The 12495-nt window shown below is 51.6% G+C and overlaps 4 protein-coding genes across 4 annotated transcripts; 2 read left to right on the plus strand and 2 right to left on the minus strand.

Moving 5' to 3' along the window:
• Nucleotides 1–324: 324 nt before the first annotated feature.
• On the plus strand, nucleotides 325–5350 carry F5Z01DRAFT_626102 (kinase-like domain-containing protein; the record flags this gene model as incomplete). Its single annotated transcript, XM_046261461.1, has 4 exons — nucleotides 325–543; nucleotides 604–2772; nucleotides 2825–3160; nucleotides 3209–5350. 4 exons carry the CDS (start codon nucleotides 325–327, stop codon nucleotides 5348–5350), a joined length of 4866 nt encoding a protein of 1621 aa, XP_046116272.1.
• Nucleotides 5351–5491: 141 nt separating this feature from the next.
• F5Z01DRAFT_243412 (Alpha/Beta hydrolase protein) lies at nucleotides 5492–7220 on the minus strand. The gene is made up of 2 exons (XM_046258424.1): nucleotides 6204–7220; nucleotides 5492–6151 (listed from the first exon to the last, which is right to left on the minus strand). Exons 1-2 carry the CDS (start codon nucleotides 6846–6848, stop codon nucleotides 5633–5635), a joined length of 1164 nt encoding a protein of 387 aa, XP_046116273.1. The 5' UTR covers nucleotides 6849–7220; the 3' UTR covers nucleotides 5492–5632.
• Nucleotides 7221–8121, minus strand: F5Z01DRAFT_243411 (uncharacterized protein). Its single transcript, XM_046258423.1, has 2 exons — nucleotides 7753–8121; nucleotides 7221–7687 (listed from the first exon to the last, which is right to left on the minus strand). Exons 1-2 carry the CDS (start codon nucleotides 8046–8048, stop codon nucleotides 7594–7596), a joined length of 390 nt encoding a protein of 129 aa, XP_046116274.1. The 5' UTR covers nucleotides 8049–8121; the 3' UTR covers nucleotides 7221–7593.
• Nucleotides 8122–10576: 2455 nt separating this feature from the next.
• On the plus strand, nucleotides 10577–12130 carry F5Z01DRAFT_638618 (uncharacterized protein; the record flags this gene model as incomplete). The annotated part of the gene is made up of 5 exons (XM_046262386.1): nucleotides 10577–10700; nucleotides 10748–11038; nucleotides 11070–11278; nucleotides 11407–11629; nucleotides 11697–12130. The coding sequence occupies 5 exons, from the start codon at nucleotides 10577–10579 to the stop codon at nucleotides 12128–12130; spliced, it is 1281 nt and encodes a 426-aa protein (XP_046116275.1).
• Nucleotides 12131–12495: the final 365 nt, after the last annotated feature.

Here is a 12495-nt window from a genome sequence, read left to right on the forward strand (position 1 = left end):
GGCCCCGCAGTGAGTAACCGTACACGCAACTATGCCAGGCTGGCAGGCTCATGCTCTTTGTAAGCTACGCATAGTGCGATTGCGGCGTGGAGTTGTGGATCCGTCACCGCCTTCGAGTCGGCCCCGCCAAAGGCCAGGCAGGTAAGGCAGCTAGCGTATGCTTGCCCAGCGTGGCAGCGTCACTAGAGCCGCCTTTTTATCCTTGTCACCATCCTCAATCTCCAACAACTCTCATAAAATCAACCACGGTCAAGTCGTGACCATGAGTTCCTCCCAGTAAGTTCACGGCTGCGGCTGTGATACTTTGTGGGACCTCACGCAAACATGGCGTGGAATGCAAATGCATCTAGCGCTTGGACGACTTCGCCCAACAAGACCCCAACCGAACATGACAACACAAGCTTTCCGGGGCTCAAGCCCACCAAGTCCACCGACACGGCCAGGATAGACCTGTCCGAGATTCAGAAAGATGAACTTCTGGCTCTCGAAGCAATCTACGCTGATGACTTTGTGGATCATACCGGCGAACAGAGTGCGTGGAAGGTATGCATACCCATCTATCCATGTCCCTGTCGGTAACACGCGGACTAACCGATGTGTTAGAAAACGGAGCCTACCTTTGATATCCATATCAGGTCAACGATTGATGAAGACTTCTCACTGACACTGAGATTTGTTATGAATGCGTCCTATCCCAAGTCGCCACCTATCATCAGCCCACGGAATCATGGACACCTCCGCGAGGTCATCAGGTTCAAGCTTCAAAAGTTCCTCGAAACCCAGCCCAAGATCCTTGCTGGAGATGGCGAAGCCATGATTATGCAGATTGTGGATGGCATTCGTGAGATTCTCGATGATGCCGCCCAGAAGAAGGCTGATGGTAAGGACCTGCCGTCTCTGGAGGTGGAGCGTGAACGTCACGAGGCCCAACTGGCCACTGCGGCAAAGGAGAAGAAGGAGCAGGAACAGCGCGAAAAGGACGAGCAGAACAAAGAAGAGGAGCGCGTAATGGCTGCAATGCTGCAAAAGGAGATTGACCGGAAAGCGCAAACTGCAAAGGAGTTCAGGCTGGGACGACAGTCTAATGGACACTCCCAAGGGCCATCCGACAACAGCCCCTCGGCCTCAGAGACTCTCGAATTCGACCAGTACTGCCATACCACGGACAAGAAGGGCGATCCCATATCGTTCCTCGCCGTCACTGACAAGGATGACCCTATACCGGGCCCAGTCTCTACCGTATACAGCGTGCGACCGGTATTTACGCAAGGGCCAGGACGACACGTGATGGCCTTGAAACAGGCTATCCTCCGCCCGAATGTGAGCAAGGAGTCGAAAGACTTCAAAAAGCAACTCCAGACGCTCGAGTCTCGATTGCAGGATCTGAAGCAGTCCAAGGTGAAGCATGCGCACCTCGTTGAGGTTTTGGATTTCAAGGTCGAGAGCAGCACCACCGTGGACTCTCTACCCTCTCTTTCGTGGAGGATCAGCGTCTTGACGCCTCTGGCTGACAGAGGTTCCTTGGAAGAATACCTGGCCGATTCACCCGGCATTGAGCTTGGCAAGGTGCGATCCTGGACCAGGGACTTGCTAGATGCCTTGAATTTCCTGCACAACAAGAACATCGTCCACGGTGATATTCACTCGGGTAACGTCTTGCTCTTCCGTGGCCCTACAGGCACGATTCCGAAACTCTCAGATGCAGGATATCAGAGAGAGATACACAACATGGCAGCCAAGCGCGGCATGCCCACCCTGGAATCTTCCAAGTCCGCGTATTGGCTGGCCCCTGAGATAGCCGGAGTGTCGAAACCGCCGTACACATACAAGACAGACGTATGGGACTTTGGCATCGTATTTGTGGAGCTCATCTTCGGATCGAATATCCTGCGGCAATACTCCTCGCCGAGGAATCTCATGGATTCTCTGCCACTTTCGCGATCTTTGCAAGAGCTGGTTGGACGCTTTTTCAAAGAAGAAAAGCAGAAAAGGCCACGCCCATTCGAGTTGGGATCCAGTGAGTTCCTGGCAACAGACGCGCCTGTTATGGTAGAGGATCATACCAACTCCTTGCCGCGGACGCCCATGCTTTCGACGTCAAGCACGCCTCACACACCCGGCAATCGACGAGATTCCATGTCGCGACCCGCTGGATTTTCCCGTTATGCAGAAGACTTCATCGAGGAGGGCCGGCTAGGCAAAGGCGGGTTTGGAGAAGTCGTCAAGGCTCGGCAGAAGCTTGACGGCCATATCTACGCAATCAAGAAGATCACCCAGCGATCACAGCACAGCCTCACAGAGGTTTTGAAAGAGGTCAGACTTCTTTCGAGGCTTAGTCACCCGGCTGTTGTCCGTTACTACAGCACATGGGTTGAGGAAGTTGCTGTAGATGCCGGAAGTAGCGATACCGCTACCCTCACATCAACAGAAGGTGTCACGGGAGACACGGGAATCTCAGGCTCTCAAGCTGCCGAGTCTGGCGATATTGATATACAATTTCATACCAGCACCGGCGGCTTGGATTTCATCTCGTCTAACGCAGGGGTACAGTTCGGCTACGATGATGATGAGTCGGAAGAAGAAGAGGGCGACGACTACTTCAACTCAGATGACGATGACGAAGAGGATGACGGCGAGAGCACCGAGGAGGAAAACGACTCAGACGAGCGCGCTGTCTCGCCGTTGCGGGAGCGGGGAACCAGGCGCCCCTCGCGTTTCCAGCGCCCTTTCAAGACTGTCCTCTACATCTCGATGGAGTACTGCGAGAAGCGGGTAGGTCAAGTTCCTGTATAAAATCCACGAGAAGCTGACCATGACTTCACAGACACTGCGCGACTTGATCAACCGTAATCTGTACAAGGACAACCAAGAAGTCTGGCGGCTGTTCAGGCAAACTTTGGAAGGACTGGCGCACATCCACAGCTTGAGCATTGTCCATCGGGACCTGAAGCCGGAGAATATCTTCATCAGCAATTCTGACGGGTCAGATAATGTCAAGATCGGCGATTTTGGACTGGCGACCAGTGGGCAGTTTTCCGTGGATAGGGTCCTCGCGAACGGGTTCGAAACGGACGACATGACGAAGAGCATCGGCACGGCTTCGTATTCAGCGCCCGAGGTCAGGTCAGCTGTCAACGGTGTGTATAGCACCAAAGTCGATGTATGGACCATCAAAACACCCAATCCGCTCATAAGCTAACGATAGTAGATGTACTCTCTTGGCATCATCTTATTCGAGATGTGCTATCTTCCCATGGTAGGGATGCACAAGGCCGATGTCATTGGGCGGCTGCGCCGTGCTGAGCCTGCTCTGCCATCCGACTTCCAACCGCCCGATAAGAACCAAGTTGATATTGTCCTATCCCTCCTCTGTCATAATCCGAAGGACCGACCATCCAGCTCTGCCCTGTTGAAAAGCGGCAAACTGCCGGAGCCAATGCAGAGCGAGACGATATCACGGGCCATGGCCAGCCTGGCTGATCCCAACTCTCCCTACGACGGCCAGATCCGGTCGGCGCTCTTCGCCCGTCCACTTGAGAAGACAAAAAACTATGCTTGGGACTTGAACTCGGTGGAGTTGACTCCCCAAGAGCTGCTAAACCAGCATATAGTGGAGCAGAGACTGACGTCCATCTTCCGTCGTCACGGTGCTTTGCCTTCTCGACGAAGTTCCATCTTCCCACGCTCGACGCACTATGGCGATAATGCCGTTCAGCTGCTTGATCGACATGGGACAGTGCTACAGCTCCCGTTCGACCTTACCATGAGCCATGCCCGGATGATGGCCAAGTCGACAAGCACCTTACCGGTGCAGAAGACATTTTGTTTTGGCACGGTGTATCGTGACAGGCAGGACAGTGGCCAGCCTCTGGAGTTCAACGCCGTTGACTTTGACATTGTGACGTCGAATACCTTGCACCTTGCATCGCATGAGGCGGAGGTGCTAAAAGTCCTCGACGAGATCATTCACATATTTCCGGCCCTGAACCCAGCGCAGATGTGCTTCCAGGTTGGCCATTCCGATCTGCTGAGGCTCATCTTTGAGCACTGTGGCGTGGAGCCCCTTTGCTACAAAGCGGCGGCTGAACAGTTGTCCAAACTTAACGTTCACGGGGTGACTTGGCAGAAGATTAGCGCCGAGCTGCGGTCGCCAGCTGTTGGGGTTTCGGCAATGAGTGTGGACGAGCTGCAGCGCTTCGACTTCAGGGACACGCCCAAGCAGACCTTTGCGAAGCTCAAGACACTATTCGAGGGCACTGACATGTTTCAGCGTGCATCGTCTGTCATTGCTCACCTCAAAGAAGTCGTCGAATACACAAGGCGTCTCAACATTGGCGTCCGACTGTACATCAGCCCTCTGAGCAGTTTCAAGGAGGACTTTTACACAGGCGGCATACTGTTCAGCTGCATCTACGACCGCAAGAAGAAGGATGTCTTTGCTGCTGGAGGGCGCTACGACAACTTAATCCGGGAGCAGCGCCCCAAGATTGGGGGCCAGCTGCAGGAGAAACACGCAGTTGGCTTCAGTCTGTCTTGGGACAGACTTTGCAAAGTCCCCAAGGCAGGCAAGGCGTTCCTCAAGAAGGGCGAGGAAGAAGCTTTGGGCATGTTTGACGCCAACCGATGCGACGCGCTCGTTGCAAGCTTCAATGCAACAGTCCGCAACTCCATGGGTTACGACATTTTGCAGATGCTGTGGCAGAACGATATCAGTGCTGAGCTGGCACAGGATGCTCGGTCACCAGAGGACCTAATGGCGAAACACCGTGATGATTCATATTCGTGGATCATCATCGTCAAGCAAGATTCTATGCTCAAGATCAAGAGCCTGCGTCGAAAGGACGTGCCTGATGCCGACGTGCCCGCACCGCAACTGCTATCTTGGCTGAGGGCTGACATGAGAGAGCGGGATCCCAGAGGCGCCAGTAAGATCAAGGCACACACTCCGCACTCGGCAGCAGACATGGGTTTCGGCGAAGGCAAGCGCGAAAGCGAAGTGCTTGTGCTGGCGGCCCAGACCAAGAGCAAGAAGTTCAATCGACGCACCGTCGTTGAGCAGGCGCAATCCGAGGTGGTAACGCTCATGGGCTCCTATACGGATGGGCCGATCCTGGCCGTCGAGGGCATCTCAGATGCTGTCTTGGACGCCATCCGCGCCGCACCGCTCTCAAGCCCGGATAAGTGGCGGCGATTGAGTGAATCGGTAGGCGGCGTGGAGAGGCATTACGTGGGCAACATTCGGGAGCAGTTGACCAACTGGAGAGCGAGGTTCGAGACGGGCGGCTCGCAGCTGTGCTTCCTGTACAATTTCCGGACGAGCCACTGCGTGTTCTACGATTTGGGAGCGTGATGGGCGATAGAGGTGGTGAACAAGAATAGTATCGACGTTCTATAGAACGCAGCGTCCTGTTGTACTTCGTGCAAAGGAAACTATGCACTATCCTCGCAGCGTGTCTCCTTCCAGAGTAGACGAAAGCTCAAAGTTCCATGAAGACACTCTAGCCTTGACAATAGTCAATCCTAGTATCATCGATATGCAACCAAGACACAGACGAAGGCTTCCATTCAGGACTTGCTCACGATCACGCGTATATATATAAAAGTCTTCAAACTATGTCTAAGGTATGCCTTCTCACCTGATCTTCCTTCGCCACTGGCGTATCTCCGCGACAAAGTCTTCGGGCACCTCCCACGCCGCAAAGTGACCGCCTCTTTCCGTCTCCTTCCAATACACGATATTGCTGTAATACCGCTCACACCATTCCTTAGGAGCATAACTATTATCGCCGCCAAACCAACTCACGCCAACCGGTATGTTGATCGGCCAGGCAGTCGAGTCGAACTCGCACTCCCAATAGTAACGAGCAGAGGATGTGCCCGAATTGGAGAGCCAGTACAGCATGATCGTGTCGAGCATCTCGTCTTTGCTAAACACGGTCTCGACATTGCCATCGTTATGAGACCAGTCTCTGAATTTTTCATACATCCAGGCCGCCTGGGCGACCGGTGAGTCGGCAAGCCCGTAGCCAATGGTCTGCGGTCTCGTTGACTGCTGCAAAGAGTAGCCGCGGTGACCAGCATCTCGACGGCCTTCCAGGTACATGGCTCGCTCCCCCCCCTTTGTGTCGGAGATCGGGACCTGGACTTCTTTCTGCCAAGAGGATTAGCATGTCTCTTCAGAGGCTGGTTCGAGCGAAAATTGCCTTGGGTTCAAAGAAGATGGAGTTGAAATGAACGCTCTTCAATCCTCTCGGTGCTTGGTGACCAAGACTTGCGACCACATGAGCTCCCCAATCGCCGCCTTGGGCGACCCATCCGTCGTCTGCATAGCCCAGATATTGCATCAGCGTTGCCCATGCACGCGCCGTGCGACGGTAATCCCATCCAGTCTCTGTCGGCTTCCCAGAAAAGGCATAGCCCGGCAGTGCTGGAACGACGAGGTGAAACGCATCTTCAGGAGAGCCGCCGTCCGACTCGGGGCCCACGAGCTTGTCGATTATGTGCCTGAATTCCAGGACGGAACCAGGCCAGCCATGCGTAAGCACAAGAGGGAGAGCATTCTCATGCTTGGACCGAATGTGCAGGAAGTAAATGTCCACCCCGTCAATGGCCGCCGTGAACTGAGGATACGAATTGAGCAGCGCTTCGCATCGTCGCCAGTCGTATTTTGTCTGCCAGTGCTCGCAGAGGTCTTGGATAGCCGCGAGCGGGACACCTTGAGACCAATCGGTGACTGTCTCCTTGTCCGGCCAGCGGGTTAAGCGAAGACGTGTTTGCAAGTCGTCGAGAGTGGATTGAGCGATGGAGACCTGGAAAGGGTGGACAAGACTGGATGTTGGCGAAGCCATTGTCTGGATGGATGTTCGAGGCGGGTGGTAGGAACATGAATATGGAATTGCTCTGATTTTCGTCCTCGATAAGAGTCGATACACCGGAATGCTGCTGAAGATGATAACGTTCTGATGAATACGGAGCAAAGCTGTATAGAGAGAATAAACGGCTGTACCCGAACTATTGATTACCGATTTGCCTGAATCTATCTTGACTCCTTCGACGTCATTTTCGGGAAGGATTTCTCATTCTCTCTTGGCGGCGGGTGGATCTTACAAAGAGTCCAAGACCCGGATGAGGATCATGTGATACATGCATAACAAGGCACTACTAAAAGGGCTCAGAAGTATTGACGGGCTACCTACGAACCTGAGTCACTCCTCTATTATAGACTGGGTGGCTTAATTAGCTAGGGTATTAATCTACACGCGGATATAGACTCACTAGTCTCCGTCCTTGGCCACACTCTAGAGCAACTCATTGTGCCATCGTGTCACGATATATCGTAGTTAATTAAGCTAACTACTATCAAATAAGAACGAGGCGGAATTCTTTTCGAGTTTTAAAGGCTACGAGGCGAGTGCAGGTGCAGCCTTCGTCAATCCCGCCCTAACCTTCATGTTGCTTGGGAATGTTTAATCCCGCATGAGCGCTCTCTTCTCCTCCATACTTTTATCGCTTTGAAGATACCTTGATCCTTAGGTGCTTCGTTGACTGTCGTATAGTGCACGGTTAGGTTAGTCAAGGATAAATCCGCTGCGCCTAGCTGTAACAGCGACCGAGGTAAAGAACCGGAATCCAGCATTCCGTCTTAGCTGCATCGAAGATTGGATCGGGGTCAACAAGGGCCCATTCCCTATGAAAAGTTATCTAGTTAGGAGGGCTCGTTATTTCTTAGTGGATAAAGAAGGAGTTACATACCCGTTGATCTGGTCGTTGTGTCGAACTTTCTCGCCGGCCGCATAACGCCAGACATCAACATAATTCGATTGCTGAAGTTTGTAGCAGGGTGTATTGCCAGTGTGTGCCGTTGGCTGACAATCAACCCGTGCGTTAACCCTGGCCCTGCAGGAAGCGTGAGCACCAGGAGATTGCTTGTGCTTGCATCCGGCTTGTCTCTCCACGACGCCAGCTAGAGCTCCAGTGATTGCTAGGGTAATAAGAAGGAGGATAGTGCGAAGAGAAGTTGAGTGTCCACTGGATTGAGACGTCGACATAGTATATGTATTTATCCTCGGGGCAGGTAGCTTCAAGAACAATAATATTAAAAGAAAAAGATAAATAGTAACGTGTACGAAGACTACTTATTTACTATTCTAAAGAGCTGTAATTTATAGCCTTTTAATTATCGTATGTCCTCTATCCTCTTAGTAAACCTCTTTTAGTATCACATGAATAATTATATAATAAACTTTCTATTATTTACTTAGTATAGCCTTAAGGTCTTACTCTATCCTAATAGTTAGTTAATAGAATACGCGAATAATCATAAGATAATTAAATAGCTATTACGTTAAATATAACGATTCAGTATTTAAGATTCGTTAGAGGTAGCTATCTAGTATAAGATAAAGATAGATCTATTCGCGCGCGAGTATAAAGGCAATAATAGTCAAATGTTTATAGGAAATAGTAAAATTCAATTTTAGGCGAGACTAGTCTAGTCGAACCTAGTTTCTTAAATACTTTAACTAAGCGAAATAAGATTAGGCAAGCTCAATAGATAATTCAGCGTCTCCGAAGTTTGATTCTATTACGGGCTGTCGTTGCCCTTCGTGAGTAGGCTCATGTCCCACATCTTCTTCGTATAGTTGCCCTTGGATCCGTTCTATGGTTCGCGATGATTCATGCCGGCTCTGTCACTCCTACTATTAGACATGGCGTCCATGTCCATGAAATCGCAATCTTTCGGGTCGCGTGTGGATCGTAAAGTTGGATCTAGCGGAAAGATGCTGTGAGGTAGTGCTGATTGAACTGGTGGCCCATTCTCGGATCGATTAACAGCTTGCCCATGAAGCGGTTCTGAAGTTGGTCCACAGGTGTGTCCTTGGTGTAATTCAGGACGACCCATTGGGGTTGCTGAAGTGATTTGCGAGACAGCCAAAGGTGTACATCTCTAGGTATTGCAGCAGGTCTTGTGGTACATTATCTAAGAGCCAATCCACAATCATGCATCCTTCTATGCCTCCTTGAGAATGAAGAACAAGTCCGACCTGCTTGACGCCTGGTTCGCAGAGTGCCCTCTTCACTAGCACATGGCGGTCTCGGATATCGGACGTGGCATATAGGAGAGAGCGTTGTATCAAACACGGAACTAGGTCAAAGATGACCCCTGAACTATGGACTGTTGATTAATATTGAACAAGACGACAGATGATATGCATACGTTTTGTTATAAACACCGGCGATCGGTCAATGAAATGCCCGTGATAGCCCGTTAATTATACTTTGCAGCCAGTTGCTCCTGAAGACGGCGAGTAAGCTTTGAAAAAAAGAGGGTCGTATCTGATCAGATAACATACCTAACGCAGATGCCATTGAGAAATATCCATCGCTCCTCGGGATGCGGTGTCCATTGCCTCGAGTACTCGTCTTCAGTGGACTTGAGGCCGTCCTCGGGGATGCCATAGTTGAAGTGAAGACATCTAAGCCTGTTGACCCCAAGAAAGAGGCCAATGTAAGTCAAATAGACTAATACAGGAGGTATATCAGGAGAAATAGTGATATCAGAAACAAAAGCTACGTAATAAAGAGAACCGTGTGGAAAAGAATATCAATGATGTTAGCCTTTAATGGATAGAGCTCATCCATGGCCCCTGACCACCATGGGTAAGCAGGCAAGAAGATAAAAGGGATGTGAGTAAAATTTCGGAAGAAAAGTATGACGTCGGAGAAGAATAGCTGCCATGGCGATCCTGTGTAAGTGAGAGGACGTGTTGTGTCCCCTCCCACCTGAGGGGAACAAAAGCGGACAGCTGGAGCATATAGCATAATTGCTTGGTATAGGTAAAGCTCACCTTGCAGCTGTTGGCATTGAATGCGTCTAGCTCCCAGGATTTGCAAGGAACTAGTGTACTGATGCTTTGTACCTGCTGCAGATTTAAGCCAGCACGCTAACTTCCCAGGACTGCCACTCGACTCTCCCCCACGCTTCACTTCCACTAAGCATCAGCCTGTCAGTGTCGAGACCACTAAGGTATAATCACATGTCAATTGACTCCGACAAGAAGCGCCAAAGTTTCATGTTCTCTTCCCAAGAACTGTCGAGTTGCTCCGGGCGCGGAACTAATCCTTCACTAGCCTCAAGCTACGGAGTAATTTTAACCACATGTCATTAAGACATGCGGTAGCGCGTGCAGAGCAAGATGGCGACTCTATCCCATGTATTTGGTGTTGTTATGCCAGACTTGCTTCCCACGCGGCTTGAGAATAGCTGCTCTCGTTGTTACAACAATAACAGGCCACATATCATTCAATTTCTGTGGCGGCCATTTAGTCGAGTGAACGTATTCCAGCTGTGGTCACGGCGCCGTGGCTAGAATGCATAACATCAGCTCCCTCCACGGGCACCAACGATAGCGATCGATTTGAACGTCAGCATGAGGCAAACCTGCTTATTCACGTCCACGATCGGATCTCGCGGAATCGGTCCCTGGAGGGCTAGAATCAGCCGTGACGTTTGGCATAACAGCCGCAGACCTGACTTTCAAACATTTGATTTCGCCGCTCTCATGTGACCCGGCATATGATCAATGAACCCATAGCTGTCATCAATATCGTTTCCAGCCTGGACAATGTCGAAGTGATGCGAGACTCGTACGATGTGGTGGTGATTGGCAGCGGATACGGCGGAGGCGTGGCCGCCAGCCGTATGGCTAGGGAAAGCAGAGTGTTTGCCTGCTCGAGCGTGTCAAAGAGAGATGGCCTGGCGAATTCCGGGAGCAGCTGCTGGGCACGTCGGAAGAGGTTCGAGTGAGCGGCGAGTTTGCGCCAGGGGACCGAAGCATTCCGGGCAAGGCTGTCGATGACGGAAACCCCACGGGGCTATACCATTTCGTCGTAGGGGAGGGTCAGAATGCCTACATGGGCAATGGACTGGGTGGTACAAGCTTATTAAACGCAAATGTGTTCTTGGAGGCACATCCAGATGTCCTGGACATGGAAGTTTGGCCCAAGGAGCTCAGAGGAAAGGATGCTTGGACGAAATGTGAGCATTGCTAGACTGCCCGTCACACCAGACCACTACTCTTCGGCACACAAAGCTAACCCAGCAGACTACAAAGGGGCCAGCTCGGTTCTGGAACCGGTCGAGTATCCTGCGACGTTCCCAGAACTGCAAAAGGCCAATCTGCTCCAGAAGCAGGCGGAACTCATGGGCATGGGCGACAAGTTCTACCGCGTTAAGCAGACGACCCGATTCAAAGATGAGCCAAACAGCACTGGTCCGGTGTCTGCATGCCGGCCTCGACGCTGACCGGCATGGACGCTACTGGCATCAACGACGGAAGCAAGTCGACAACTCCGGTCAACTACCTCAGCGACGCGTGAAACTGGGGTGCCGAGATGTTTTTCTAGTGTGAGGCGCGATACGTAACCAAGGCGCCCGGGCGCGATGGATACATCATCTACTTTGCCTGGCACGGCGGCAAGCGTGGACGCTTCACAACTCTGTACGACAACTTGATGTGGGTGCATGCCAAGAAGTGCGTCTTCTTCGGAGCTGTTAGCATCGGCACCACGAAGATTCTTCTTCGAAGCAAACATGAACAGTTTGGGCTAAAGATGAGTGAGGACGTCGGTACGGAGATGAGCGGCAATGGAGACATGCTCGGATTCGGGTGCGTTTCTTTGTGCGTCGTAACAAGACGAATGGGAGCTAATGAAATCGCTGCACATTTACAACACGGACTACGAAGCCAATTGCATCGCACATCCCGATCCGACCTGGGACCGCCCTGTTGGTCCTTGTAGCACGTCAGTTCTAGATCTTTGCGAGCAAAAGAACGTGCTGGAGGGTACCGTTGTTGAGGATTGCGCCATTCATGTTCCTTCTGCCCTCGCTCCCTTGATGTCCCCGATGCTGGAATCTCTTCTCGACCCAGTCAAGCCACTTGACGCTACGGTCCTTCTCAAACCCTCACCAAGGCTGTCTCTCGGGTGGCAGGCAAATTTCTGGGGCCCTACTTCGCCCAGGGTAGCGTCGCGAGAACAGCGACATATCTCATCATGTCGCATGACAGTGAGCGGCTTCCGCAAGAGTCGAGGAGATGCAATCAGTATACTGATGCCTCGTAGGTAGCTAGGGTAGCCTGGCACTGAAGCAGAACAAGCCCGTTCTTATCTACTCAGGCGTTGGTCGGTCTAAGTCTGTTTTTCGGATTCACGAGTTCTTGGAGAAGATGACAGCGCAATGTTAGGGGAAACTTTGTGGCTAATCTAGCGTGGACTCTACTTGGTGCGCAACAAATCACCGTTCATCTAATGTACGTGCCTCTAGCCCACACTTGAGCTATCAAATTCTAGAGACTGACGTTTTCACAGCGGCGGAGCTTGGATGAGTACCGACGGCCATGATGAAAGCTAGTGACAATGGAAACTCTGATATTGTCTTCTCCGAAGTCATGACCGGTTTTATTCATGCAGGGCCGGATGTGGGTGACTTCA

Source organism: Emericellopsis atlantica, assembly GCF_019669845.1.
Source record: "Emericellopsis atlantica unplaced genomic scaffold F5Z01scaffold_22, whole genome shotgun sequence".
NCBI lineage: Eukaryota > Fungi > Ascomycota > Sordariomycetes > Hypocreales > Bionectriaceae > Emericellopsis > Emericellopsis atlantica.